We start from the raw sequence: 27,767 nt of genomic DNA, 5'->3' as shown, positions 1-27,767 counted from the left end.
ACACATCGATAAGGATGACTGAAGAAAGAAATTATTGACAAAAGAAGGAAAAACAACCCTCCATAAGACGGAAAAACATCCCTCTATCTCCTCATCAGTGAGCATTATTCAAGATACGAGCAATTAAATGTTCCACTGTTAATTAAGCATGAATTGTAGATATGCTATTGGTGATAATACGAATAGATAAGATGAATAAAAAAAAAAAAAATGAGCGTGAATGGTGGAGGGAGGTAGGAACTGTTCGATAGACAACGTCGCGTCGAAGGGACCAGACGGTGTGGTGCATTCAAGCAACGGCAGCACAAAAGATGCAGAGATGGTGGTGGCAGGATGGGGGACAACGAACAATTCAGGGTCCTCGTAACCGGTTCTATATAAAAGCACATGCTACGTCAACGGGAGGAGACATTCTCAGCGAGTAATCGGGCCGGTGATGACCAAACCGATGTAAGGTCATCGAATTGAAAAATTCGATAAAAAGTACGTCTTATCAAATCTCCGTTGTGTTTGATCACTGTATTAGATCTTACTTTGGATCAGGAAAAATTTGATAAAAAGCACGTCTTATCAAAATTCTATTGCGTTTAACTACTGTGTTATATCTTAGTTTGGATCATTCTCGAAATTTTGTTAGAAAAATTGTTTGAAATTCGGGAGGAATAATTTTGGAAAAACGTGTGATATGACGGAAGTCGCGTGTCGTTCGAAATCGTGCTAAAAGTTCGGATCGGATCAGTGACCGAGGGAAGTTTGAAACGGAGGAATCGTCGAGTTGCTCGAAGAGAATCGAACGGTTCGATTAGAGTGATTCGTGGACGGTCAAGTTTTGAGGAAAAAAGAGGAAAAAGAGAAGAGAGCGAGCGCGAAGGAGAGTGCGCCCGCTGGAAAAGGTGCGCAAGAAGGAGTGAAAGTTGAGCTGGTTGCTGAATTCAGTTTGTTTGGAGGATAGTGTACGGAGTTGTTAAAAGCGGTACCTTGGAACGGTGCCATTTTTCTAGAACCTATCGGATCTCAGTCTACCAGCCAGGAAGCGAAATCGAAGGTAACAGGCGTGTGCTGAAGAAGGCCACATACGTGAGAAACCGCTTTTCAGGTGAGTGAACGAAACCTGCTGTGTCTGCGTTGTCGCCGAGTAAAAGTGTCGGTTAAAGACAATCGTTAGACTTCAATTAACACGCCTATTTTGTAATCATTAAATTGGCGCAGAAACGTACTCGCGGTATTTTTCATTTTTATAATTATTTGTTAATGTAACTTCAGCAATTGCGTAGATAAAATTATCCAGGAATAAAGTATCGGTAATTTGCCATTTTTTAGTTGCTCGAAACAAGCTTAAACGACAGCTCACCGAGCACTTTTCTTCCCCTTTCAATTTCATTTCAGCTCGTCGTTTGATTGGAGCGAGCGTGAAACGGACCCTCTTATCTATCAACGACTAACATTCACTCGATGTTTCTGTAATCGTTTGTTGCTTCATTCGATCGTTAAACATCTCCATGAAAAGGTGCTTTTCGAAACTTTCGTTACAATTTCCATTGCTGGAACAATGATTATATAAATTGATCGATGCATTTAGCCAGCGTTTCGTCATCGAGTATTATTATCGATACACTTTTATTGGCTCACGATCGACGCAATCGTGGAACTTTCCTCTTTCAGTGAAGCGGTTAACCCTTTCTCCATCGTAGTACATTGAACCGATCGATGATCTCAATAAACGATTGACGCCTCGAATTTTGTAAATAAAAGAAGCTAATAACCATCGCGGATCGATGGTTTTTATCTATTATAAAAACATTTCAACTCCATTAAGCACGTCTCGTCGAGTGCTACGGCGAATGTGTTCGAGTGAAAAAGGTTAATGAACGAAATCGAATGGCATCCGGTGACGATTACTAAATTTCATAATGGCCCGTGTAACACTTAACGCAGAGAAAGTTTTAGCAAGGTGACGCATTCCTCTGAAACAATGCATTCACCTGTTTCAAAATTGAGCAGCCTGTTCCTTTACTTTTCCTTGTGGAAAAATTTATTAAAACAAATTAAAGATGCCGGACTAATTAACAGAAAAGTATTTTAACGTATTAAGAACTGGCAGGGGGGAAATGATTAATAAGAAAAAGAAAAGAAGAAAAATAAAAGTGAAAGCAAACGTAAAACGCGTTCGACGGGATAAGGAAATAAAAAGAAGAGAGAAGAAAAAGTGGATACAATCCAAACGCTCTAATTCCATTCGCGCCTGTATCGCAACGAATTCCCTTAGCTGTGATTTCAATTTTTTATTAACAAACTCCACCGTATATCCGCAACATGTTTTCTACCGTAGTAGATCGCAATCAATCTTGCCCGCTAATTGAAGAGACATCTGAAAGTTATTCGCCGTTGGCGCGACTCGTCGACCAACGTATTATACATTTGGGATTTCAAATCCCATCTCGATCGATAAATCGCGATACGTTCGATTTTATAAACTTTGTTACATGCAGCTAATTAAGAATCGCCGAGTTTGAAAATTAACGATCCGTATCCTTAATGACTAGTCTTGCTACCCGTGTCGATTTCTACTGCAGCAATTAACGCGTACTAAATCTTAATCAAAGACGTACGTATACATCGGCGAATGAAATTGAAAAATTTCAACCTACAGATGGGAACCATTCTGCAGCAGTCGGTGTTAAAAGGCCGACAGACCAACGGCAACAAGGAGAAGGATTTGCTTCATACATTATTCAAACAGACGGTGGAGAATAATTCCAGTCAGCCGGCTATCTACTACGAAGGTACTGTCATTGATGGCACTTTTTTTTATACAAAAGAAGAAAAAAAAAAACAAACGCCAAGAATTCTCGGGGCAAGAAAAAATGATGAAAAAAATCAATTAGCATCGAGTGTGTGCGTTACACATGATTGATACCCTCCGGCGAATAATTCCCGCCCGCCCCTGTTCTTTCCATTAACGTTTTTCTTTGTTTTCATTACGAACAGACGACGATGGAAAGGTGTACACGATCACGTACGAAGAGTTGAACCTGTTGACCAACCGGTTGGCTCGAGTTTTGCAAAAATGCGAAAAACCAGAGAACTCGTCCCAGTCTTTCGTCGCTGTTTGCATGAAACCCTCTCATCGTCTTCCCACCATGTTACTGACAATAATAAAAGCTGGAATGGCTTATCTACCCCTCGACGTCGATTTCCCGATGTCCAGGATGAAACACGTTCTACAGGAAGCTAAACCTTTCGTGGTACTCGTCGAGGAAGAAGGTAAAAATTATGCTAATTTCTCTACTGAATGATCTTCTCGTCTTTTTCTCATTTTTTTTTTTTTCCGCTGCCTTTATATTGTTCCAATTTCCATTTCACTCGACGATTTCACGAAACCAGTTTAAGATTAGAACGTCGATTCTCAGATAGATACCTTAGAAGGAAAGTCTATCTTCCGGAATTCTACGAATCGAATCCTTCGATTCACCATAAAAATACCAAAGTACGATTGAGCCTTCGTCGTTTTTCTTTCCATTACATCAAGCGATAATTACGAACCGGTTTTTCTTGTCAATAACTAGTGTCAATTACGCGTTTCCAGAGGCAAACTTTCCTTGTTTTCACGTTTCGTCAGAATCAATAATGAGTCAGATTTAAGAGAGGATTTCGGATTCTCTGCAAAAATCAGACAGGCAGATCCTTCTTTTTCTTATCCGTTCGTTCATGACTCTTAGAAATCTTCGAAAATTTTGACAAAAATTCCAGCAAACAGAATCGTTTATAATAACCACATTCTCAAGTTTCTATCTAAACGGTGAAACGATTTTTCCTTCGACAAAACGGAAGTACCTTGCCACTGTACAGTTCACTGCACGATTTTAAGGTCGACTTTTCATTGACAATCTCGTAAATAAAACGCTACTGGTGCCGATATCATTAGTCGAGGGACGTATTGAAATTCTGGTATCGATTAGAAGGAAATGAATCATCAAGACAGGAAGCTAGACGTTTGTCCTCACTATCCTTTCGTATCGATTTTCCAGCGGATCCGTCGATCTTCGAAGGAACGAAGACAGTTACTTACGAACAACTATTGGAACAATCTCGACACGAAGGGCAGGAGGATCTAGAGATCGAGGAAGACCCTGAGCGAACCGCCATCGTTCTCTACACTTCCGGAAGCACCGGCACTCCGAAAGGTAAACGATTTTTTTTTTCTCGGGGAAGACTAATTTAATCGCGACTTCGAAATTTATCATCGTTCCATTCTATAGGAGTGCTTTTGCCACACGCGACCGTACTGAATCGTTTACGATGGCAATGGAGAGAACTACCTTACAAATCCGACGAGCAATATTGCGTCTTCAAGACGTCTTTGACATTCGTCGACAGTGTGTCCGAAATTTGGGGATCCTTGTTACAGGGTCGTAGCTTGGTGGTTGTTTCGAAGCACGTCACGAGGGACCCGGAAAAATTTGTACAAGTATTGGAGAAACACAAGGTGATGTATCGTAAATCTCGACAAATAATAAATTTATGAATTTATAATCTAATAAAAATGATTTATTTCCCGATCTCAGATTCAACGATTGGTCCTGGTACCATCTTTATTGTACTCGATGCTGATGTACCTGAGTCTACGGGTAAGAATTTTCGAATTCTTGTTAGTTCTGCTAAGTTGAATCTCGCGTCAAGCTTACATCGCAAACATCTTGAGAAACGACTAATTAGTACTAATTAACCGTGTTTAACTCTCCCTCAGCGTCGAATGAGCTTAATTAATAGATCGTACACCATGAAAATCTATGAAATTTCATGTTGCATTTAGGACAAGGAGAACATACTACGCTCGCTAAGACTTTGGATATGTTCCGGCGAAACGTTACCAGTCGCACTGGCCGATGAATTTTTCACCAGGTTCGCCCACGACGACAACAAGATTCTGGCGAATTTCTACGGGAGCACGGAAATCATGGGGGATGTTACCTACCATCTCATAAACGACCAAAGTCAGCTGCAGTCGGTGGAGAAAGTACCGATTGGTAAAAGAAACTTCATGATACTCTACTTTTTCCTGGAAACTTTAGCGATAACAGAAGTCTGATAACGGAGCGGAAAATGATTTTTCAGGGAAACCACTGGACAATTGTATCATCTACATCGTGAACAAAGAAATGCGGCTGGTACCGCAAGGGGAAGTCGGGGAATTAATAGTGGCTGGAAGAAACCTCGCAGCTGGATACATTCGGGACAACGATTCTCACAAGTTCCAAGACAATCCTCACGCTATCGATCCAGGTAAATCGATAAATCACGATGAAAATTTATTTATCCTCCAGAAGAATAATTTATTTCTGATCGAAATAGAAAAAAGAACGAAACACGTCAATAGCTTATAAATAATTGAGCATTGTGTAACATCAGGATTTTTCCTTGTTTTTTCCTTAAACATATCATTACGCGAGCACCTCTTTACATCGCATATCCTCCTACGCTTCGAAGTATTTTATCGTTTCTTTCCTTTGAACAGAGTACTCAAGGGTGTATTGTACCGGTGACTACGCGAGGATATCTAAAGGGATGGTTATATACGAAGGGCGAATGGATTCGCAGATCAAGATCCGAGGGCACCGCGTAGACCTGACGGAAGTTGAGAAAGCGGTGTCGAAAGTTCCGGGAATCGACAATGTGGTCGTTCTCTGTTACAAACCTGGAGAACTGTCTCAAACGTTGCTCGCTTTCGTAACCATTGCTCCCGGTTCGTGCAGTTGCGGGAAGAAAATCGAAGGAATCCTTCAAGCTACCTTGCCGCCTTACATGCTGCCGCGCGTAATCGTGGTGGAGGGTATACCTCTTTTAACAAACGGCAAGACCGATCGTCAAGCCTTGCTGAAGCACTACGAGTCCAGCAACCTTAATAATGGTACGGTATTATCGTCGACGTTTGATCGATTAACACGTCCGATGAAATTAATCGTTTAATCGTTTGAATGGCCAGAGAACGAGGAATTCGTGAATTGCGATTACACCGGTGTACCCGACGAGGATCTGGCGAAAGCGAGAGTCCTGTTTCCAACAGTGGCCTCTGTAATCGGAGGAGGAGGAGGTCGTTCTAACGTAACGCTCGATGCAAATTTCTACGAGCTAGGCGGCAACTCGTTGAACTCGATTTACACGGTGACAAAGCTGAGGGATCAGGGATACGAGATAGGTATTACGGAATTCATCACGGCGAAGGATCTGGCCGAGGTACTCAGCCGAATGAGAATCAGCGCGGACGACGTTTCTCCAGAGAATAATATCAACGAAGACGAGTATACCTTTGAAATGCTCAACGATTCTCATAAAAAGGATGCGATAGAGTACGTATAATCTTTCTTTGGAAAGAAAACTAATTCGAACGGAGCTGGATTATAATCCGACCAAAATGAGTACTTCAATAGAGACAATAATAAATTCATTTTGCAGAATTATCACGGAGAGTTTCTACAGCAAAGCGGATTTGGAACAGTGGCTGATGCCAGGGATAGCAAAGGACGACTATCGAATAATGATGGAGATCCTCTGGGAACCTCTCGTCGAGAAGAATTTGAGTTTCGCAGTGAAATCGGCTCGAGACGGCAGAACAATTGCAGTGGGTTTGAATTTCGATCTATGGGACGAGCCTGAATTGATACTCGATTCGAAATTGACGATCGTCTTCGAGTTTCTCGAACATCTGGAAGCGCCGATCAGAGAACGAAAACTGCCTAAGGGAAAGGGTCAGATTATCCATAATTTCATGATGACGACCAGCAGTGATTTAAATCCCGCCGAGAACGTGATCATGATGAAAGCGATGGAGGAATACTGCTTGAAATTGGCTAAAAGGAAAGAGTACGCTGGTATCTTTACCACCAACACCAGCCCTCTTACACAGGTAAACCCGTATTTACAGTATAAACGCGATCGTTAATTAATTTGCAATTTAAATGAAAGGCCATTTTGTACTACAGAATGTCTTTTAACAAGGTCGTTGTAAAGGTACTAAACTGCCTGTGCGCGCCCTCTCTGCGGAGGAAACATGGAAACTGGATTCAGGGAGAACGCGATCCTTATACAGCTTTTGAATTCCCTTCCAGTTTCCCGCCATAATCGTGTGGTTAATAATTACCCGCTAATGTCATATTTTGTATTTCTATCAATCCCGAGCTGCTGAATTATTTTACATACGTAGCAACAATCATATTTTATAAATTCTTACTTTTTTTTAACAAATAATCTACTTTGTTTGCGTTACAGCAACTCGGAACAGATGTGTTTGGATACGATACGATGCTTACTTACCAAGTGAACAAATACTGCGCCCCAGATGGTACGAAGCCCTTTGGAGAAGCACCGGACAATCAACTGGCAATTTGCTCGTTAAAAATGATCGTTTAATGCTACCTGAAAATAAAACGGAAACGTTAGTAATCTGCATGGTGAGAGGGCGCTATTTGTCGCTGTCCGTGGCGATAATAAAATTGATGTATATTTAAGTACCATAGGAAGTCGAGTATTAATTTATTATAATCGTATAAATTATTTCGTTTGGTGCTCGTACGAGACGATTACTCTACGATTGTTTCGTATTTGAATACAGTCCTTATTATCGTTAGCTTATCTTTGTGCACCATTTTGTTATGTTAACGCACTGACGCGTGACGAAGGAATGTAATAGCCGCATGAAATGCGAGATATTGTAAATATTTTTGTATATAAAAATAGTACGTATGTGATAAACAACTATGTTATCCGGTTATTGTAGTTAAGAATGTTTAAATTTGTCGACTCCCCCTATCCAAAATTGTTGACAGAATGGTAATTGGAATACTTTGAAAAAGGCGTTCTGATAACGCCATTGCGTTGTTAGTCGATTGTAATACGAATGTAATAAACATACTGTTAAGCAATTTAATGAGACTACACTATATACCTGCCAGCATCCTGCATCCGCTACTTCGTTTACATTTGTAAGCGGTAGTAAGAACCTTCGAACGTTTACTTTCCATCTCAAACATAATATATCACATTCAATCACCACGTTCTTCTTCTTGAAGGATACAAGTGATACTGATTCAAATTAAACACGTTCCTTTCCAAACACTTCGATGGTTCGGTGTTTCCCCGCCGAGGGGCACCACGTGACTGACTCAGATTTGACATAACCTGGAGAAATGTCAAATTTGAATATCTCACTCTAACATAGATATAATATGCTTTGATAATCCAAATTAGGATACGATAATGATTTATTGTATACTATTTTTCAATGAAGTGTCGGAACATTTCAACTTGATTCAATAAATTTATAGAATACGTTTTTGAAATGGCACCTCTTACGGATTTACTTTCTTGTAGTATAATTGAAAAAGATTCTAACGGTGATATATTATGGACATGGTCTTATCCGCGAGTAGCGGAATCTCAAAAAGCTGTCGTTGCAAGAAAATGTAATTTAGAACTGGAACATAATTCTTCTCAAGTGTTTGTGTTTTCAAGACACAAACACAGTTGGTTTTACATACATTGCAGCGAGGTGTTTGATTCAGATAAGTTACCAAAAGTAAGTTGCATAATCGTTAAAGTTGAAATAACTGTGTACTTAATGAATTATAATCTAACAGGTAAAGCAATTTGCATTAGTTTTATTTGCTAAGGATTTTAATCCAAGGAAGTATGAAGTACTGTCCAGAGTCCTTAGCAAAATGTACTGTAAGACTGGGAAACCAACAGAGATTCTACAACTATACCTATCTGTATTTACAAAAGGATCTTGTTCTACTCAAGAAAATGGAACATTTGTTTCTGATGACTTTAATAGTCATCGTTTTACAATGAATACTAACATCAGAGAAATGATTAAAACCTTTGAATTGGAAACTATTTTAATATATACAGCTCTTCTTTTGAAGAAAAGAATAATAGTTTATCACCATAGTTTGGAACAACTTCTAAAATGGATTGGAATATTTCCTGAATTAATGAAGCACCGTAAAGTTACTGATAATTTGTTCCCTTGGGTTGATCTAATTGACGATGAACTTGCAGAATTAAAGGTACTTTAATCTCTCTGTGCCCTGTGATATCTAGTTATTATAAATTCTAATTTACCATAAAACATTTTACAGGGCCATACCCATTACATTGCAGGGTGTAGAAATGTATTTATTTCATCAAGAACAGAGTTGTTTGATTTACTTGTAAATATTCCAGCCAGAGAAATTACAGTTGCTTCGCATGCAAAAGGTAAGGAAAAATATGAATAATATCGCTAAATTTATTCTATTAATAAATAATGCTCTTTTTCTAGAAAGTTTAACAATGACAAAAACCCACAAAGAAATAGCTTTGTTCATGGTTCAATTGAGTGAAAATCAATCATATACAGAAGTTCAAATAATATCTGAAATCAATGACAAGACACAGGATTTATTGAATCAGTTAAAGTCTTTAGCTTTAGTTCAAGGACCTGATGGAAGAAAAATGGTTTCTGCACAAACATTGAAAGAAAAGAATTTACCACCAGCTGTAGAAAACTTTCTAATCAATTTAGCCGTAGCCGAAAACCTATTTTTACTATAATTTATACATACTCATATATTTTTGTAAATATATTCTCTCATTTGTAAATTAATAAATGTATGCATTTAATTGAAGTGTCCTAAAATTTTATTATACTTCGGACTGTATATGAAAATTTGGATTTATCCAATGCAAAAATGGTTACGTTGAAAACAGACCCTTACGACATCTAGTGCCAAGCCCATTTGGCACGCATAATTGAGACAAGCAAAATAGTTGCGTTAACAGTTTATCGTTTACGTGATTAAAGTAAAAACCAAATTGCATTTTTTTGCAAATATTTGACCATCTATATCAATTCTTTTCGAGGACACTATCCAAACCAAGTTGACTGATTTGACTTACATATTACGGGAAGCCATTTTTCCATAGTGGCCGCCTTTCATCCGGTACACGCGGTCGAGGTGCGTCGTGACAAACGTCGTATAGTTAAAGTATTAAATCCTAAATTTTCTACGTAGATTAACCGGATTTTGCACGAGCGTGTATGGTGTGAAATTAACTGTATTCGTGCGAAAAAATGGCGCGATACGGGCAAAGACCTGAGAATGCTCTAAAAAGAGCGAATGGTACGTATACTAGCTCGTAACAAGATATGACATGGCCGATGGCTATTTAATCTAGAATCAAAAACTTCTTTCGCCCTGTATGCACCTATTTTTGATGATCTACAATGTCTCGCCAGACCCGCTGCATCTGCATCGTTGATTGATCGTGAACGACGTTCCTACTTGTTGTATAACGTTCAAGTCGCCTATAGTCACGCCTGCCTAAATTTTGAAAATATTAATTTTGCCTAACCATATGTATCCCTAATAATGATTTCATATTCAATTGATGCTCAAGAAAATATTGTACTATATATAATTGTTGCAAATTACATGTAAACCTTACCCTTGCTACGTGCGACGTATGTTATGAGGATAAAAAAAGTACATATTTCTTTATGTTTAATAAAGTAGCCTGTAAACATCAAATTTCGTTGCCTTATTTTTTTTCTTTTTTCGTTGAACCTATCTATTTTTGAACATTTTGATCTGTTACTAACATTGAATTGACTTTGACAGTACAAGTATCTATTATATTTATTGTGTTACGTAAACTCTGTGTACTATTTTGTAATGCAACTTGGACATTATGATTTAATATATATATATATATATATATAATAGATTAAACCATTATAGATCAAAATCATTATTTGGATTTATTTTACAAAATGTTCATGTTTTTTTTTTCAACAGAATTCATCGAAGTAGGGAAACCATCTCGGGCATTAGATACTTTGCAAGAAGTCTTCCGGAATAAAAAATGGACATACAACTGGTCAGAATCTGTATTGGAACCTATAATGTTCAAATACCTAGATCTTTGTGTAGAACTAAAAAAGTCACACATAGCAAAGGAGGGCCTGTTCCAGTATCGAAATATGTTCCAGTCTGTAAATGTTGGAAGTTTAGAGAATGTCATACGTGGATATTTACGTATGGCAGAAGAAAAGACAAATCAAGCAAGAAAGCAGAGTCAGCAAGCTGTTATAGATATAGACGATCTGGATAACTTGGCTACTCCTGAAAGTATCTTGTTATCAGCGGTCAGCGGCGAAGACGCACAAGACAGAAGCGATCGTACTATTCTAACACCTTGGGTGAAATTTTTATGGGAATCTTATTGTCAGTGTTTGGAGCTGCTGAGAACCAATGCCCATGTAGAAACATTGTACCATGATATCGCTCGCATGGCCTTCCAATTTTGTCTTGAATATAATCGTAAGACTGAATTTCGTAAGCTGTGCGAAAAATTGCGAAAACATTTAGAAGAAATTTGTAAATTACCAGCCCTTGTTTCGAACGTTTCCATGAACAGAGCTGAAACTCAACAACTGAACTTGGAAACGCGATTGAATCAACTCGATTCCGCGATTCAAATGGAGCTATGGCAAGAAGCTTTCAAGTCCTCCGAAGATGTGCACGGTATGATGAATTTATCGAAGAAGCTTCCGGTACCAAAAACCATGGCTAATTATTATCAGAAATTAGCTATGGTTTTCTGGAAAGCAGGAAACTACCTTTTCCATGCTGCCGCGTTGTTTAAATTGCTGCAGCTATCCCGTGAAATGAAAAAGAACATGTCATTGGAGGAACAACAGAGAATGGCCAATCGTGTGTTGTTGGCTACATTATCTATTCCACTGCCATCAGCTCATCCCGAATTCGATCGTTTCATCGAAACGGACAAGAGTCCATTAGAAAAAGCTCAGAAACTCGCGACGCTTTTAGGACTCACTCAACCACCTACCAGAGTTTCTCTCCTTAAAGACATCGTTCGATTGAATATCGTCAATCTAGCGTCTCCGCAATTGCAAGAATTATATTCCTGGCTGGAGGTTGAATTCCATCCTCTGGAACTGTGCAACCGAGTGGATTCTGTTATCCAGACGCTCCAGGCGGACGAGAACAGCCCTTTGGCTCAGTATGTTCCAGCCTTGCAAGACGTGACGCTAGTACGTTTGGTTCATCAAATATCCCAAGTATATCAAACCATACAGTTCGCTAGGCTGTTGGAGCTTGCTAAATTTACGACAGACTTTCACCTGGAGCGTCTGTTGGTAGACTGTGTGCGTTACAACGATATGCAAATAAGGATTAACCACGGGAAAAAGTGCGTGCACTTTGGAGTTGATCTCTCCGAGGCCCAAAGGGAGGACCATCCCGATGGTCCTGTATTGCAAGCAATGCCTTCCGAACAAATTCGTTGCCAGCTTGTAAATATGGCCACTGTACTCCATCGCGCGATCAATATTATCAATCCGAATAAGAAGAAAACGGAACGTGAGAAATTGCGTACCGCCATGGTCACGCATTACCACGAAACGAAGCTGAAGGAACATCAAAGGATTCTAGGAAGGCACAAGATCATAGAAGAAAGAAAGGAGTACATCGAGCACATCAATACGGTCCGCGAGGAAGAGGAGATGCGAAGGCAGGAGGAATTACAGAGGCAGCAAATGTTGGCCGAGCAGAAGAGGCTCGAACAAGAAAGGGAGGAACGCGAGAGGAAACGGCAGCAGAGCGAGATCCAACAGATCAAGGATCGTCATCTGAAGGAGAAGATGCAGCAGATTTCTCAAACTAGTCACGGTCAGAAGGTGTTGAAGAAGTTAGACGAGGATGAGATCAAGAAATTAGACGCTGAACAGATAGCGGCTAGGGAGGCCGAAGAGTTGCAGAAGGAACGCAGAGAGATGCAGCAAAAACTAAAGTCGCAGGAGAAGAAGATAGATTATTTAGAACGTGCCAAGCGTTTAGAAGAGATACCATTGTTGGAGAAAGCGGTCGAGGAGAAGATGGAACTGGCGAAGCAACGTTGGGAACAGCAAGAGGCTGAACGAATCGCTCTTGCCATCGAGGAGAGACAGCAGGCTGTCGCGACTCGCGAACGCATGGCGAGAATGAAGGAGGATCACGATAGTTTCTTAGCGAAGATTCTGGCCGAACGTAAGAGTATTTATTTAGAGAAGCTGAAGGAGTTTGAGAAAGTTCTGAACGAAGAGAGAGCGGGCAGATTGTTGAAACGTAAAATGGAACGTAAGGCCGAGCGTAAAGCGAAATGGGAGAAGGAACGCGCTGAAGCCATTGAGAGAAGACGTCAGGAGGAGGCACGAATCAAGCAGGAAGAAGAAAAACGACGAATGGAAGAAGAAAGGGCCAAGAGAGAAGAAGAGGAGAGATTAAAACGCGCGGAAGAAGAAGCAAAGGAAGCTGAACGTTTGGCTAAGATCGAGAGACAGGCGGAGATCACTAGAGCCAGGGAAGCTGAGATCGAACGAAAACTGGAGGAGGAAAGGCAAAAGGAGAAAGAAATGTCAGATACCTGGAGACGTGGGGCAGAGCAACGGACACATCGTGTCGTCCAAGATAAACCAAGTACTTATTCTTACATCATTTTCTTACTAGGTGTAATTTATGTAGTAATATATTTATTTTTATTTCAATTACAGTGGAGATGTCTTGGCGTCGCTCTATTGACATAAAAGACGACGGTGTCAAAGATGATTCTTCGCGTTGGAAGAGACGCGAGACTGCGGATAAATGGCGAAAAGACGAGGAAAAACCGAAAAAGGAAACCGGTGATAGGTGGAGGAAAGATGATTTCGATAAGGACGACACGAGAGAGAGGGACCGACTAGATAAAGATCGTGGAATGGACGGACGTTCGGTGAATGTACATACGACACGATGATAAAGAAACAACATTTTTCATATTAACCATAAATAAAATATATATATATATATTTGTTTGTACACAGATGCGCGATTCTCTACGGGATCCAGTGTCGGATAGTTCTCGTGGTGGTCGCGGCAGGCTGCCCGAACGTCGAACTCATCGTCGCGAGGACACGGTGCGTAACGCCGGTGGTCAAAATTGGCGCGACAAAGTCGACACGATACAAAATTCTCCTCGAGACCCGCCGAGGCGGGACGAGAAGTAAGCGAACCTTTAAATTTAATCTTCGCTAATTTTATATCGCTTCTTCTTTTTTTTTACTAATTTTGTTACCTTGTAGACGAGAAGAACCGAAAGAAGATAGGCTTCCACCGAAACACGAAGAAAGAAGACGACCTCCAGAGGATGATGGGTGGTCACAGGTGAGCCGGCGTTAACAATAGGACTGGAAAGTTACCCATAGAGGCAACGTTTATTATTCTTTGAGAACTGTGCATAAATATGCAGTTAGACTTTTGCCTGAAACTATCGATGGGCCCAACTCTACTGTTTTGTGCACCGCTTCATTTTTCTCTGATATACTCGAATAACAAGTAAAGGATAAAGCACAAAGGTGATGGTGGGTCGTAGCCACTTCACACCCGCATTACAAAAGAATTAAACGAAAAAGAATGACAAGATTGAGTTTTTATGATTTTTCTAAGGGATTCAACAATTTTCTAAATCTCTCATGCTGCGTTACATATGTTAAAGTTGTAAATAAAAAATAAAACAATAACCGCTCTGACAGTAAATGTATGTACGAATCAAATTGAATATGAAATATGAAATATGAATCAATGTACACAGAGCAGAAGGGATGGCGAACAAGTACGAGTGTCAACCAGCTGAATTGGCTAGATAATCTAATGGCAGAAGGTTAATGGTCTCAAAACGTAAATAAAGTCTCTTGTATCCTAATTCTTATGTAAAACTTTTTTTTTTTCTAAAACCGAAATATGCTGTAAGACACACCTTTCCCTATGGAACGAACAAAGAAGAACCATTGTGTCACGATGAAAGATCAATAATTCTTCCACACGTACACGTACACGTACACACTCGATGCAACGATTTTAACTTTTATATCAGTTTTGGGACGATCGTAACAACCGACCTCATTATCATGATATAAACGAAAATCTACGCATCTTATCCGTATTGTCTTTTTAATTGTTTTATTACATTTATGATATAGTTCGTAATTAAAATACTACATAATAAATAAATCACTACAGAGTATCAAACTCCGTTTCTATTTACATCCTACGACACTGAAACGAAACGTTTGCAAGGCCACCAAATCGACTTATTATCCTCTGAACGAATGGAAACACAGCGTAAACAAAGTATACGCTAACACATACTAACATTCCTCTAACGTTAATCTAATGATTAATAAACGCGCCTGGAATAGCGATAGAAAATGTTAGAACCATAAACAAAGATTCGGCGACGAATAAATACTATCACTTGGATAGAGACAAGTAATAAATCGTGTTACAGATATCTGTAATTAAATATTAGATTCATTATCGAAAAATATAGTGTAATCTAGCAACGTATCAGTTCTCAGTTCTCAGTTCTTTCATAACTTTACACTTTTCTTTTTTCACCGGGATTCACGCGTTAAATGCAATTAAATCTTACAAACCTCCAACTTATGCGTAATAAATCTGCAGAACTCGAAGAGTATTTAACGCTGGTCCGTTCATAAACAGAAATGCCAACACGTAGGAACTTCACAGAACACACCGGTTGAACGAGGGAAATGTACTTTGCTTTTCTCGTTCGATGCTCTCCTTCCATTGTTGCGCCAACATCTCGCAGCGCTGTTTCATTTCTGTAATGGATCCGTTCTTCCCTTTGAACGTTCGTCCCAACAGCGATGGGATTCAATACAGCATTATTGCCGCGGCTGTCTTTTCCTCTAGCGCCGGAATTGTCTCGAGACGTTCGATCTTGTCCCGTCCCGAGCCCCAGCCGACTAATGCTATGCTGATTAAATGTACCACACCAGCGCACACGACCAGCCTGGAAAGTAAACAAAAATCTTGTTCTTGCCAGAGGTGATCATAGACCCATTAGTTGAAATGTCGCATTAGTCAACAACTCTGCTCGATAACAAAACTTCTAACAAACCAACAATCTCTCTACGGAGCATCGAAAAAAGAAAAAAGAAAAAAGAAAAAAGAAAACAAAACGTCCACGATATTGGAAGAAAGATTTCAGGATTCGGCAATAACTAGGAAACGGCGAATCATCGGTGGAGTTTGTCTCAGTTTTCATACTTTCAATGGATGGTCGGACAATCGAGCAGAGAGACAACAGACGCTCTCATCCCTCTTACCAAAATGAATAACCCAACTCAGCTGAGCCTTCGCTGGTCCACATATTGTCGATGTCCTCCTTTAGAAGCACGTTGAAGTACAGCTTCGTGTAATATTGTGCCAACCATGTGCTCGTACTTGCCAGGCACATTAGCACTGAAAGAAAAACGCTCGTTTAAAAATTAATAACTATCTTCTCCGATTGCTTTTCTCTATCGCGACTAAATTCTTTCGCCAACTCACGCGTTAGAACGTTTACGAAGTATACTCCTGGATCCGAGAGGATTTTCGATCTCGGCGAGGTGGCCGTGTTCAAAACAGCCAGGAGAGCAGCTAAGCCCGCGGTGACAAGAGCCGCCGAAGTTGTCGTTAACGTGCTAATCCAAAGTCCCCAGGACATCACCGTAGGATCTTGTTTGATCATCTGAGGTACTGTAACGAAGCACGTAGAAATTTCCTGAGGAACTTGACGATATTACTTCCGTTTCAACTTCGACGCGACACGAATGTTCGCGTTACCCGAAAGTTTCCCGGCGAGTTACAAATTTTCAAATCGCAGCGCTTGCTGTTTATCATTTCAAAGGTAACTGTAAATGACATTTAACGCTGAGCCGGAGGAAAAAAAAAAAAAAAAAAATTTCATCGGTTCGAAGCGAAGGTTCTCCGAGCGAATCGAATCGCAGATTGGCGTGCAAACAGAAGTTATCGTAGCGAGCGATGAATAATTAAGCGCGCTGTAAATACTCTTACTTTGGCTAGTTCAAGTTGCATCGCATCGCATCGCAAATAACGGACTATTTAATTAGCCCGGGACGAGGCAAGTTAACAGGTTGCGTCCACGAACGGGTCGTCAGAGGAATTCGACCAAGAGGAGCTTCTCCTCGTTTCCTAACGTAAGCGTACGAAAAACGATTTTAATTACAAGAAATAGATTTTCAAGGGGAAACTTGAAATTCCATTTGCATTTCGTTTATCGAAATAAGAGGAGAACTGTTGGAAACAGGAAAACACGATACGTGACTTCGAGGAAGAGGGTTTTTAATATTCTCCGTGGTCAGCATCGTCGGAGGAAGCCGATGATACGAGTTAACCGGTGTGCACGTGAAAGTCGACCACGAGGCACGGTTCTCGATTTTTGCACGCTCGGAAACCAGTTTCTGTTCCTATTGTTACGATCACCGGGTTCGCTGGTTACTCTCGCAGACGGAATCATTCCCTCTGGTCGTTTTTCTTCGGATTCAACGCGTGGGAGTCGCGTAAAGCGTCGTCAAACAGCTCGATGAAATCGCGACTAGAAATTAGAAGGAATCTTAAGGTATATCCGCGTAAGCCTCGCGATTCTTCGTACGAGCGTTGGATAATCGCGGACGCTCGCTCTTAACGGTGTGAAATTTTATGAAGCTTGTAAGATTAATGATAGGTGACGTATAATTATTCTTAGGGTCCTCGGTGAAAACGATTCTAAACACAATCAAAGATTCCTAGGGCTATTAGAAAGCTATAAATTCTAGTCACACGAGTGTTCGCCTATGTCACCTTCGAGGAAAACACAAGTCGCGTGCGCGTACGCAATTAATTCGTTTGTTGATCGTCGGTGAACGATGCTGGGAGAAAGGCAGGTAATTAATAAGCGATTACGCCGATCCTATTGCGACATGCATACCGATCGAACACGGTCAGAATACTATTTGCTGGCGCAGCGTCGCGTTGGGGATAAAAATGCAAGGCCGTAACTGACCCCGCGTTGTTCGTCGTGTGTGCACGCGACTGGCGACTAGGAACGTGATCGAGCTGGGATATTAGTCCCTTAGGGACTACTGGTCTGCTTCGATGAAAGAGAAACCTTCCTCGTGACGCGTGTCAACGATCCCATTGTTCTTATCGAGTGACGTACATATATGTATACTTGGCGCACCGTTTCGATACGCTCGTCGAGCCGCTGTTTTCGCACGCAGATACGCGATCTGTCTGTAAAGTTAACGGGGATTCTTTGTGCTCGAACACAGCCCAGACATTTGCATTTAAACAGTTTAGCAAGAGGATGGCGACCTCTCTTCTTGGTCAAGAATAAAATAAATAAAATCAAAGGAGCTAGCGACTTGTTCGGGCAAATGAAAGACAAACTTTCATTTACCTTTGCCCCTTTCTGAAGTTCTTTTCATCAAATATTTCCATTAATTATTTACTTCATTAATAAGGAAAATTCCTTTAACGTAGTTGCTACTTCGCTAATGCAAAGAAGGCTGAAAAATCGATGCAACTCATTCGCTGTGAAAATTTCAAACACCATTCCGATACCCGACACCTTGCTGCCGGCTGAATGAAACTACCTAGCCGCAAGATGGCCTGATTATTATCCTGATACATTCTCCCCGTGTTCATAGCGTGTTCGATCCGTTCGTTACGTCTCTGAATGGATCTAGAGCGGAACAGGAAACTTCTTTTCTTTCAAGTTTTTTCGTCAAACTTCGGGATCCAAGCGAAACACGAACAGAGGGAAAACAGATGTGAAAAGCCGAGGCGGGAGCATGGAAATATGACGAAGCGTTTTCTGGAAGATTTCCAAATGAAATTTCAACGATTTCTATGGTAGAATTAATTTCTTTCCCGATTTTACAACCTCGCCTTTTCGAAGAATTTTCCCCCGCGACTTTCGTCGCAACATGCAAACGATCGATGGAGAGAACGCGGGAATCGTAACCTCGTTAGTTCGATTTCGTGACTAATAACAGAAAGAGAGCGTCTAGCGCGCAGTAAAACGAAACGGAGCTGATCGAACGATTATCAAATGCTGGATTTATGGCGAACGTGCTCGCGACTCTCCTCGTTCACCATTTACAGCGGGGATCGCGTGCAGGTACAGTTATGCCGAATGAGATTCTCGGGCTTTGGCCAACTATCCGACAAAATTTATGGCCCACAGTATCGCACCGGCTACCCAGAGAATCTTCCTCGTGTGCTTCTCCGCGACGATAACTGGTCGACTGATATTAACCGAGGATTTCCCTCCTTTCGAGCTTTAAAATATCCGCGCTCCTTCTGTCGAACGATTCGCGGGTAGACGCGTTTAAAAGCGCGTGAAAAACGATGTTCAAGTACAAAAGCAATCGCGGATCGGATTTGTTTGAAGATCAGAACTCGTTGGAAACTCGAAGTAGCGGCTCTTCGGGGCAGATTGAATATCTCAGCAGACCGGTATTCATGGTCAACGTACGCGAATAAATACGTGGTCAGTGTGTTAACGCGTAAACTTCACGGTAAAGTAAATTCGATGAACAGCACCTGTGTTTTCAGCTTTTTACGATTAGCGATGACGCGGTGCTGGTTAGCAGCCCGCATTCGGGACGCAAACTCCTGATGCTATCGCGACAAAATAAATAAATAAACTTACCGGAGATGTGGTAGGTCCTCCAACCGTAGCCGACGTTCAATTCCTTCTTCCCCTGAAGAAGACCAAAGTGAACCCGTCCGGAGCTGACCTGAGGATTCAACGTTCTCAAAGGTCGCGCCTCGACCCAGTGTTGGGTTACCAGGGCGGCGCAAACCAACCCTCCGCCGAGCAACGATAGGAAGAAGGTGGCGAAGATGGTACCTCTTCGAAACATCGACGTCATCCTCGGGTCACGAGGCAAGCCAGCCTTCGGATAGTTCGAGATCACTGGACAGTAGAGAAAGGTTGAAAGAAATGAACGAATGGCGAGAGTCGTACCGGATATGCAGCCCCGCATTCCTCTCGTTCCGCGAACAAGTTTGCCTGGTTTGTTTTTACTCGCGACAAACTTCCAGAGTAACGATACGGTAAATTGGATTGTAAATATATACGAAAGGAGAAAGCTCCGAGAGATATTCTTTAATTCATCGGGAATCGGTACACAAATGATCGCTGCATCGGATACTTTAATCTCGAGAAAGCTGATAGGAGATGATCTCAAGTTCGCGGAATTCGATACGAACGTCGTTGGATACAAGGAACTCGATATGGATGGCCTAACGGCTCTTATTGTTCAAGTTCTACCGGCAAGGAAATTCTCGATATCAATGGAATCTATGAGAATCTATTGATATCGCGATACCTTCGGAATGCCTTCGACCTATCGCATCAGAATCCGAATCTTCCTGGAACTTTTGATGCCCTTCGGAACCTCCGAGGTACCTTAAGGTCCGCTACCTTGAAACTTCTGATCCGTGGAATATCTGGCAGAAGTTTCGACTTCCCTCGGAGCGTCCGACGTCTTCGAAAACTTAGCAACTACGAAACCTTTCGACACCATTGCAACCTCGAAACCTCCTTAGGCTCTAAACTCATGGAATTCCCGAAATTTTCAATATCCTCGATCTTCCTGAAACTTCTAACGTATCTCTGAACTCACGACCAATAAGAATTTCACTTTCAAACACCGAAGAAAGAATAACTTGGCGCGAAAATTTCACCTTTCTTCTGGATCTTGTATCAAACGATTCGTTTTCTTTTGCATAAAAATACAAAGACTGTTTGTGAAGCGTATCTTTCGTATAAATAAGAGAGACTTGTCAACGAAATAACACCTTATATTTGGAGAATGTTCCTTTCTCTCGAAGCGGTTTCTCTTTCCAACCAACGAACGCTTCCATGGACGGGAAGAACGAGGGACGCTCCGATGTGTGCATCGGTTAGTTTACACGACAGAAACTATTTAAATTATGCCACGCTAAACTATGCCACTTTCGCAACAATTATCCGGTCTGCTAGAAAAATCTCTGCCTGTGAAAGCGTCTCAGCATGGAAAACCGAACGTTTCCACCAACTATTTCATCTCGAAAACTCTCAGTCTTCTGTCATTCCCGTAATCAACGATTTAAAATCCTCCTACGACATCTAAACCAATCAAACGATCTACCAAGAGTACAATTCAGACAGCGTATAGTATCCCTCGTTAAACGAGCAAACGGCCAGAGCGAACGACCCTCTAATTATTTCCAGCATTTTCGTCGAAAGCAACCGTCGCCGGCTTTCTACCATTGTGTCTCAACTCGGACGTTTCGCGTTGACAAATAACGCACAGCGAAAGATGAAATTCGAAGAAAAGCAAAGCTTAGATTAACAAACCGATAAGGCAAAGTTTCGATCCACTCGGTCAGTTGCTTCGACAGGCAACAACCGCAGGGTGTAAATTCGACTTTAACGCTGAAGAAGCATCCTCACTCTTAAACAGACTGACTAATCACCGCCCGGAGCTTGTGTCCACCGCTTTGTGCTACCACGAAGCTTGCTGTGCAGACCAAAACTTCGGGCTAACGTTGAAAACTTTGCGCCGGATACAGTCCGGTGCAAATGTTAACGCGTGGCTGTTCGAAGAAAGCATAGGGAAAGTGTTGAAAATTTGTTCCTTAGTGTTCACTATTAAGAATTATTTACGTACCTTGCCCTTGGTTCTCGACGAAATGCACCTGGTTCAAACTCCTCGAGAACTCGCCCCGCTTCACCTTCTCCGAGAAATCGTGGTTGGCGAGCCTCTTGGAGAATTTCACGCGACAGTTGCTGTTGCGAGGCTGTTTGCCGGGCCTCGACAGAGACGACGGTCTCGGCCTCTTGGCGAACGTATACGGGATGGTATACGGTTGGGCTACGTAAAAGTAAATCGGCCGATAATCTTCATGGAGATGAGGCTGCTGGGCGAAGCCGCCGTTCGTCGGGTAACCACTGTACACACTCGGTGCCCCGTTGCTGTACGCGTACGAGCCCGTGTAGTGTACCCCGTACTGGTTCGCCGTGTTTCGTGAATTCCTTTCCACCGTTTTGAAGAAAAAGGGGGATCCTTTGCGCGCGATCCTCTCGTCTTGCGATCCCAGTTGCACGATCAGCGTGGCAATTTGCCGTTTACCTCTTCTTATCGATCTAATCTTTTTCCTTACGTTTCAATCGGACACTCGAGGATAAGAGAGGAAGTCTCTCGTTTGTCGATCTTATCTAACGAGTGTTGTAACCGATTTCCCTGCGAGTTTTCTATTAAACTTGAGCTCTTCGATTCGTATTAGTCGAGGAACCGATCGAACGCAACGAGCTATTGTTCGTCCCGATTTCCTTTCACCTTTTTATCAACAGCGTAAAGAAAACGAATCACAGATTTGATAGTCGCTCGATTATAAACCGGAACTGACCTGCTCAAGCAAACAACGGGACAAAACCATTTTCCTGCTGCCGTTCAACGAGATTTCTTTCCCCTTTGTGATTCAGCGGCGCAATTGAATTTTTGCACCCGACTATCTCTGTTCGAGCGGAAGATTGTTTTCCCCGTGAACTTCAGCCGGTTACTTTCGACGAGGAAATCGTCCTCTTTCTCTCTTTCTCTCGGCTGCTTAATTATCAATTAAGCGCGCTGGCATAGGTGTTTGAAAGTTTTCAGCTCGACTACCGGACACGCTTCGAAACGCTTTATTTGCATGCGACAGCGAAATTCACGAGGTTCAGTTTCCTCGTCGCGCGTGTTACCTTCTCCCTGCTTTAAATGATAAAGGGAGAAATCCTTTGAAACTTACAGGTTTCCAGTGTTTTTCATGAATATTCTCCCCGCTACTTCCGTCTCATCCTCGAAAGGTCCACCCTTCTTGATTCTCTCTTCTCTTTTTCTTTCTTTCCCGACGACCACTTAGGCGAACCGAGCGGTCGGTTGATTTTTCCACGAGGTTAGTTAAAAATCTCAGAAAAAAGAAAGAAAGAAAAGAAAAACAGCTACCCGGCTTGCTCGTTCGAATGAAAATTTTAACGTTACCGCCGGAGATTCCAGAAGATAGTAATCGCGTTAATTGAACCACGTTCGTTCCTTTATTCGTTCGAGGAGAATCGTAAAAAGGAGTGAAGAGGATCTTAAAGGACACGTGTCCTTCTGTTAATCCTGTATCGCCGTTGAGCTGCGGGTAAACGAGAATAAGTGCAGCGCTGGCAGGAGAAATGGAAGTGGATAGAGGACGGCTCAGGATCGTCGTATCTTCGATTTGTAATAAACTGCAGAATCTGCGGCGAACGATCGGAACGCGTACGCGTTTGAAATTGTGTCAAGCCATGTATCGTATTTAACTCCCTCTCTCACCGGAAGTTATTGTGCCGAGCGTCGCACGATTTTGTATCTACGATGCTTCGGGATTCCTCTCGAGTACCGCTCGATGTCCAGGTTCCTTGGAAGCCGTGTTGCAGCGTACTCTTTTCTTCCAGCCACACCGTTTCGCGTTGTGTCAACTGTAAACAATGCAGTCCACGTAAGTCGTTCGTTTCGAAATGATACATCCACAGGGTGCTCCGTTTCTCTTATCCCTGTCGACGAGATTTAAAAAATTAAACTTCATTTTCATTTAAAAAAAAGACAAAGGCCATTATACGATCTTGAAGACGCTTCCATTCGGACGGCGTTTGAAATATTTGTTGAAGGATGAATAATTGCCTGGACAGATTAAAATGGGACACCCTGTATATAACGTCGCATAGAACAAAGTCGGACAAAAGATTTCACGTGGAGAGAAAAGAGATTTTCAAGAAATGGCTCGACGTCTCGCATTTAAAATTCCTCATCCAGAGTCTCGGTAAAACTAAATTGAAACTCTGGAATTGAGATATCAGAGAAAAGATACAAGACTAAATAAATGATACGTTAATGACGAACAGGCGAAGAAGCAAACGATTTTGGTTAATCAATTTTCAGCGATTTGCCGGCGCGTTATTCGATCGCGTTTTTCCATCGCCAGTTATTTTTCAATGTTTACAAAATGAGTTTACGTTGGTATTCATGAATAACAGCGTCGAGTAGGATTCTTGACGTAACTGGAACAGCAATTGCGCGAACGTAATATATTGCATTCACACGTCCGCGTGTTACGCGGCGCTTCACTTTTTACAAATTGTTTAAGTGTTACTCGGTTACCGTCCATTTCTGTTCCGGCGGAGGAATTATGCCAACCGGAAGTAACTCGAACTAATTTGCGAGTGGGTCCCGGGCGCGCGCAGCCGAAAGGAAAAAAAAGAAAAAAGAGAAACGCGTCCGTTCGGTGTGTCACAAAATGGTAGAAAAGAGCGGCGACGAATTTCTGCACGGGTAATCCGTGATAAAGTGTACGGAACGGGCTTCTCCTGGTTGCAAACGAGAACGAGTTTCAGTCGCGACTGGTCTCCACCATCGGATCGCGTTGATTTTCGTAATCGAAACCTTGAAGCGAAATCGCTGACATTAATACCAGTTCTGTCGATGAAAAACGATCGCAACAGCTGCCCCCGATTATTCTCGAACGGGGCAATAAGTTGTGATTAAGAATAAATACATGCTCGACTAAACAGTTTCCTTTCCCTCCGGCTGCGCGTAATTATTATGTAACCATTACCCCATCCTTCGACTTGTACATCCTCGCGTGAACTTAATTCACGGAGGATGGTGATCTTCACGGAGACTGGCCATTGCCGCGAATAGGCAAGGGTCAGGGTTGTTCCTCTACATCAGAATCCTGATTAATCTTCGAGAACGATTAAGATTGATCGGGATTTTTAGCAGACGCCATCATTGAAAGGACGTTCAGCGTTAATCGCCACTCTTGATTTCTGTCACGAGCAGAGATACGAAAGAACCGAGGCTACAAAGAGATCGCGGCCGGTGAAGACCGGGGAGACTAGAAAGATATGAGAAAAAGATAAGAGATGTAGCGACAAAAAAAAAGAAAAAAAGAAATGGAGGAAAGGAATGAAAGGTAGAGAGCTGACAGCAAAGGAGAGATGAGAGAACAAAGGGACGCGAACGAGACAGAGAAGCAGAAATTGGCAAAATGTAAGAGGTAGGAAAATACAAGAAGAACGTGTGTGTATGTGTGTGGAGAAGCGGGATGATGAGGTCGACTGAATGCCGTTAGACCGTATCACGATGCAGCTACATAGCTTCGTGTGAAACATCATTGCTCGGTTGGAAAAAAAGATGAAGCAAGCGAAAGGCATAAAGGTACGAGACAAGAGAGATGATTTGACAAAGAGCCACCGACGATCTGTATCCGTCTGCTCATGAAATGGAACGCGTCACTGTGTAATTCTATTGTGGCTTCGGCTAACTGCCCTCTATCGACACACTGGCTTCATCCCTTTTTCACCGTAGAAAAAGAGAACAGAAAACGAGGATAATCAGAGGATCTCGAAAAACATTTTCATTCTATTACTTTCTCCAGTTCCGTCGCTTCGTTTCTTAGACATTGAAAAATGAAGGAGTTTAAAAATGAGTCGCGGAGAGACATCTTGTGTTTATAGACAAAATAATTAGAGCAAAGGAGAAAGTGTAGAGATTACGTTTCGAAAGAGATGCTATCTCGAAACATTCTTTACAACAAAATTTCCAACGTAATCATAGTAGTTGTGAACATTAATTACCGTGCCGCGGGTAGAAATCTTAAGATGATATATCGTCGAGTATAATTTGCATACGAGTGGATATATGAGCTGAAAATTTGAAGGAGATCATTTTTCTTTCTAACGGGCAATTTCTCCTTTCTCCCTGTGCATCAACATTGGACCAAGATAGGTATCTCTGGTACCACCCTCCCTGAAGGTAATGCGATTCGATCTCGAGGGCGATATCTGGACATTTTTTCTCTACAACGGATTGACTCGTTGTTACAACCGGTTCGGTTCGCAGATTTTTCTTTCCAACTGACGCAACTCTTTCGACATTACACCCGGCCGCTAGCTTCGAGGCATCGGACAAAGATGCATTGCGGTGGTCCACCATGGCCTGTGAAACTAGGACACGTAACCGTCTCCCACCACCATCTTGTTAACCAGTCCCCTTCCAACGTTCATTCGACTCGCGTAACACATCTTCGAAGATGATAAAATTACGAGGATTAGCTGATTCACGATAGCGAATTCATTCCCATCATCGATTTTCTCGTCTTCTTTGAAAAAAAAAAAAAAAAAAAACAAAAACCATTTATGTTTAAACTGAACCGGTTCGGTTGGTCACACTGACTTAACGCGTGTGAAATCAGACAAGGATACTTTGACAAGGATACGCAGCCTACCTTATCTTCCAGCGATAAACCTCTGTTTTGTTCTTTCCTTTAAATATCACGGAGTAGATCGAAGCTACGCGACAGGATTATAGATAAATTCGATTAAATCCCGTTCGATTCCATAGAATTAAAATGAATAATCGAACCGCGTTCCTGTTTTTCTTCGCGGTTGAATAAGAGAGGATCCGTTTGTCCGCGGACAACCATCTTGCAATGATAAAAAGACGAAACGAGAGTAGGGGAAGGATGAGAGAAAGGTAGTTGGAGCATGTACGATATGTAATTTCCTTATGGTTCTTCTAGAAATAACTCCATTACGAAATCCTTCTCACGAGATACTTTTACGAAACACGGAACACATCTTCGACTCGAACGAGGATGAACTTTTTGCGCAAAAGTATCCGAATAAAATTGGCAGGATGGTAATTAGTAGGAAATTTCGATCGAGTTTCAAAGGGTTAAACGCAGTTAGTTTCATCACACATGAAACTGCTCGACGTTTGAATCCGCGTTACGATGCGATGCAACAATGACCTCATGAATAATTTAACACGCGCCATTGTCTCATCGGTATGTACTAATAACATCACGTCAGTTGTAGCGTATCTGACACTGATTCACTTCGTGAATGCGTTTCTTCTTTATTTGCTATCCAGTCATTCACGCCGGATTGTTTTGAAAAATTCTTAAACCCGGATGTACGCGATTTTTATCAATCTTGCGGTATCGACCATTTCTCTACGTTTTAAAAAGTTTCGCGTTATCCCGAGATCGGAACGTGTTTGCACGTGATTATCAATCTTTCTGCAAAACGATAAAGGATAATGAAATTTATACAGAACCGAATAAGAGAAATAACATTAATCTCGCTAAAGCGAAAAACGTATTTCACTGTAGAATTAAACACGTGTTTAAAGAGTGCACCGTCCAATTAGTAATTCAGTGAACTTTCGTCCCCTTTTCAGAAATTAGATTCGAATTAAACTCGAATAATCTGTGGTAAAAAGTGGTCTCGCTTTAGAAATGAAAAAAAAAAGGAATATCTTTCGTGTCGCGACCGTAAACGTAACTCTTAGTTAATAAAAGCAAAGGATCTTCAAAAACGTGTCGTTAACCAAAATTGGTAAAAAAATATTATGAAAAGAGGAGAGAAAAGGGGAAAAAAAATATTTACCTGCATTGCTTTGGCATCGTTTGCCACCCGTTCCGCTTCTCTCCCACGTCGCAAAGGTTCCCTTATTACTCAATTCAAACTTGAACCAAGTGACCTTCAACATCCACCAACCAGGAAACGATTCTAGATACTTTCGGTCGTATTTCTAACACAACACTCTTTTCCTCACCGTACGAACACAATTTAAATGGTAACGATTTTCAAGTGACCGCGTCGGGACCGATCCACACCTTCTACAGCGTCTCTTGAACTGAATATCAGACTGAGGCCCTGACTCTTTATGCCCACCTGGCTCTGGCAGGTGTTGCAGGTGGCACCACCATTCAGCCACCTACTCAACCTCACCTTACCGGTCCCTTCCAGCTTTGCGAACTGAAACCAGGGACCTTCGAATT

The 27,767-nt window shown here is 41.7% G+C and overlaps 5 protein-coding genes across 10 annotated transcripts in view; 3 read left to right on the top strand and 2 right to left on the bottom strand.

The window, feature by feature from the left end:
• Positions 1-15,599, bottom strand: part of LOC114882755 (growth hormone secretagogue receptor type 1) — a 56,298-nt gene extending 40,699 nt beyond the window's left edge. The window contains exons 1-3 of one of the 4 annotated variants that reach the window (XM_029199748.2): positions 9,937-10,011; positions 7,943-8,175; positions 7,312-7,413 (exon numbers count right to left, since the gene is read on the bottom strand). The gene's annotated coding sequence lies outside the window, so the exon portion shown is untranslated. Of the gene's footprint in view, positions 1-7,311; positions 7,414-7,942; positions 8,176-9,936; positions 10,022-10,245; positions 10,716-15,511 lie in introns of those variants that run through there. The other 3 variants (XM_029199750.2, XM_029199751.2, XM_029199749.2) reach the window with 3 other exon arrangements.
• LOC114882753 (tyrocidine synthase 3) lies at positions 339-7,924 on the top strand. The gene is made up of 12 exons (XM_029199742.2): positions 339-1,096; positions 2,651-2,783; positions 2,989-3,264; positions 4,029-4,184; positions 4,260-4,486; positions 4,566-4,628; positions 4,814-5,027; positions 5,116-5,283; positions 5,516-5,908; positions 5,984-6,347; positions 6,454-6,904; positions 7,267-7,924. Exons 2-12 carry the CDS (start codon positions 2,651-2,653, stop codon positions 7,405-7,407), a joined length of 2,586 nt encoding a protein of 861 aa, XP_029055575.2. The 5' UTR covers positions 339-1,096; the 3' UTR covers positions 7,408-7,924.
• Positions 8,164-9,660, top strand: LOC114882757 (DENN domain-containing protein 10-like). Its single transcript, XM_029199757.2, has 4 exons — positions 8,164-8,572; positions 8,634-9,065; positions 9,138-9,255; positions 9,320-9,660. Exons 1-4 carry the CDS (start codon positions 8,336-8,338, stop codon positions 9,589-9,591), a joined length of 1,059 nt encoding a protein of 352 aa, XP_029055590.1. The 5' UTR covers positions 8,164-8,335; the 3' UTR covers positions 9,592-9,660.
• LOC114882752 (eukaryotic translation initiation factor 3 subunit A) lies at positions 9,971-14,612 on the top strand. Of its 2 annotated transcripts, none has more exons than XM_029199741.2 (5): positions 9,971-10,160; positions 10,836-13,517; positions 13,592-13,809; positions 13,901-14,079; positions 14,159-14,612. In XM_029199741.2, exons 1-5 carry the CDS (start codon positions 10,112-10,114, stop codon positions 14,253-14,255), a joined length of 3,225 nt encoding a protein of 1,074 aa, XP_029055574.1. In that variant the 5' UTR covers positions 9,971-10,111; the 3' UTR covers positions 14,256-14,612. The 2 variants fall into 2 exon arrangements, with proteins under 2 accessions (XP_029055574.1, XP_029055573.1); XM_029199740.2 differs by having other exon boundaries at positions 13,592-13,815.
• Positions 15,008-27,742, bottom strand: LOC123987809. 2 transcript variants are annotated; one of them, XM_046285842.1, is made up of 6 exons: positions 27,373-27,742; positions 21,587-23,400; positions 19,579-19,845; positions 16,431-16,619; positions 16,208-16,343; positions 15,008-15,891 (listed from the first exon to the last, which is right to left on the bottom strand). In XM_046285842.1, exons 3-6 carry the CDS (start codon positions 19,799-19,801, stop codon positions 15,753-15,755), a joined length of 687 nt encoding a protein of 228 aa, XP_046141798.1. In that variant the 5' UTR covers positions 19,802-19,845; positions 21,587-23,400; positions 27,373-27,742; the 3' UTR covers positions 15,008-15,752. The 2 variants fall into 2 exon arrangements, with proteins under 2 accessions (XP_046141798.1, XP_046141799.1); XM_046285843.1 differs by lacking the exon at positions 27,373-27,742 and adding an exon at positions 24,080-24,608.
• Between the last annotated feature and the right edge of the window lie 25 nt (positions 27,743-27,767).

The sequence above is a fragment of the Osmia bicornis genome, chromosome 5 (assembly GCF_907164935.1).
Source record: "Osmia bicornis bicornis chromosome 5, iOsmBic2.1, whole genome shotgun sequence".
NCBI lineage: Eukaryota > Metazoa > Arthropoda > Insecta > Hymenoptera > Megachilidae > Osmia > Osmia bicornis.
The sequence above is the reverse complement of the archived record's forward strand: the minus strand, read 5'-3'. Positions and strand labels throughout refer to the sequence as shown.

Excerpts from the sequence above, each read along its gene's own strand:
- LOC114882753 (XM_029199742.2), top strand. The coding sequence starts at position 2,651 with ATGGGAACCATTCTGCAGCAGTCGGTGTTAAAAGGCCGACAGACCAAC. Across the intron at positions 4,185-4,259 it reads AAGCACCGGCACTCCGAAAG|GAGTGCTTTTGCCACACGCG; the intron begins GTAAACGATTTT and ends TCCATTCTATAG. Across the intron at positions 4,629-4,813 it reads TGATGTACCTGAGTCTACGG|GACAAGGAGAACATACTACG; the intron begins GTAAGAATTTTC and ends TGTTGCATTTAG.
- LOC123987809 (XM_046285842.1), bottom strand. The coding sequence starts at position 19,801 with ATGACGTCGATGTTTCGAAGAGGTACCATCTTCGCCACCTTCTTCCTA. Across the intron at positions 16,620-19,578 it reads GAGGACCTACCACATCTCCG|TACCTCAGATGATCAAACAA; the intron begins GTAAGTTTATTT and ends GCTTCGTTACAG. Across the intron at positions 15,892-16,207 it reads GAGTTGGGTTATTCATTTTG|GCTGGTCGTGTGCGCTGGTG; the intron begins GTAAGAGGGATG and ends TTTACTTTCCAG.
- LOC114882752 (XM_029199740.2), top strand. The coding sequence starts at position 10,112 with ATGGCGCGATACGGGCAAAGACCTGAGAATGCTCTAAAAAGAGCGAAT. Across the intron at positions 10,161-10,835 it reads TGCTCTAAAAAGAGCGAATG|AATTCATCGAAGTAGGGAAA; the intron begins GTACGTATACTA and ends TTTTTTCAACAG. Across the intron at positions 13,518-13,591 it reads TGTCGTCCAAGATAAACCAA|TGGAGATGTCTTGGCGTCGC; the intron begins GTACTTATTCTT and ends TTTCAATTACAG.
- LOC114882757 (XM_029199757.2), top strand. The coding sequence starts at position 8,336 with ATGGCACCTCTTACGGATTTACTTTCTTGTAGTATAATTGAAAAAGAT. Across the intron at positions 8,573-8,633 it reads ATTCAGATAAGTTACCAAAA|GTAAAGCAATTTGCATTAGT; the intron begins GTAAGTTGCATA and ends ATAATCTAACAG. Across the intron at positions 9,256-9,319 it reads AGTTGCTTCGCATGCAAAAG|AAAGTTTAACAATGACAAAA; the intron begins GTAAGGAAAAAT and ends CTCTTTTTCTAG.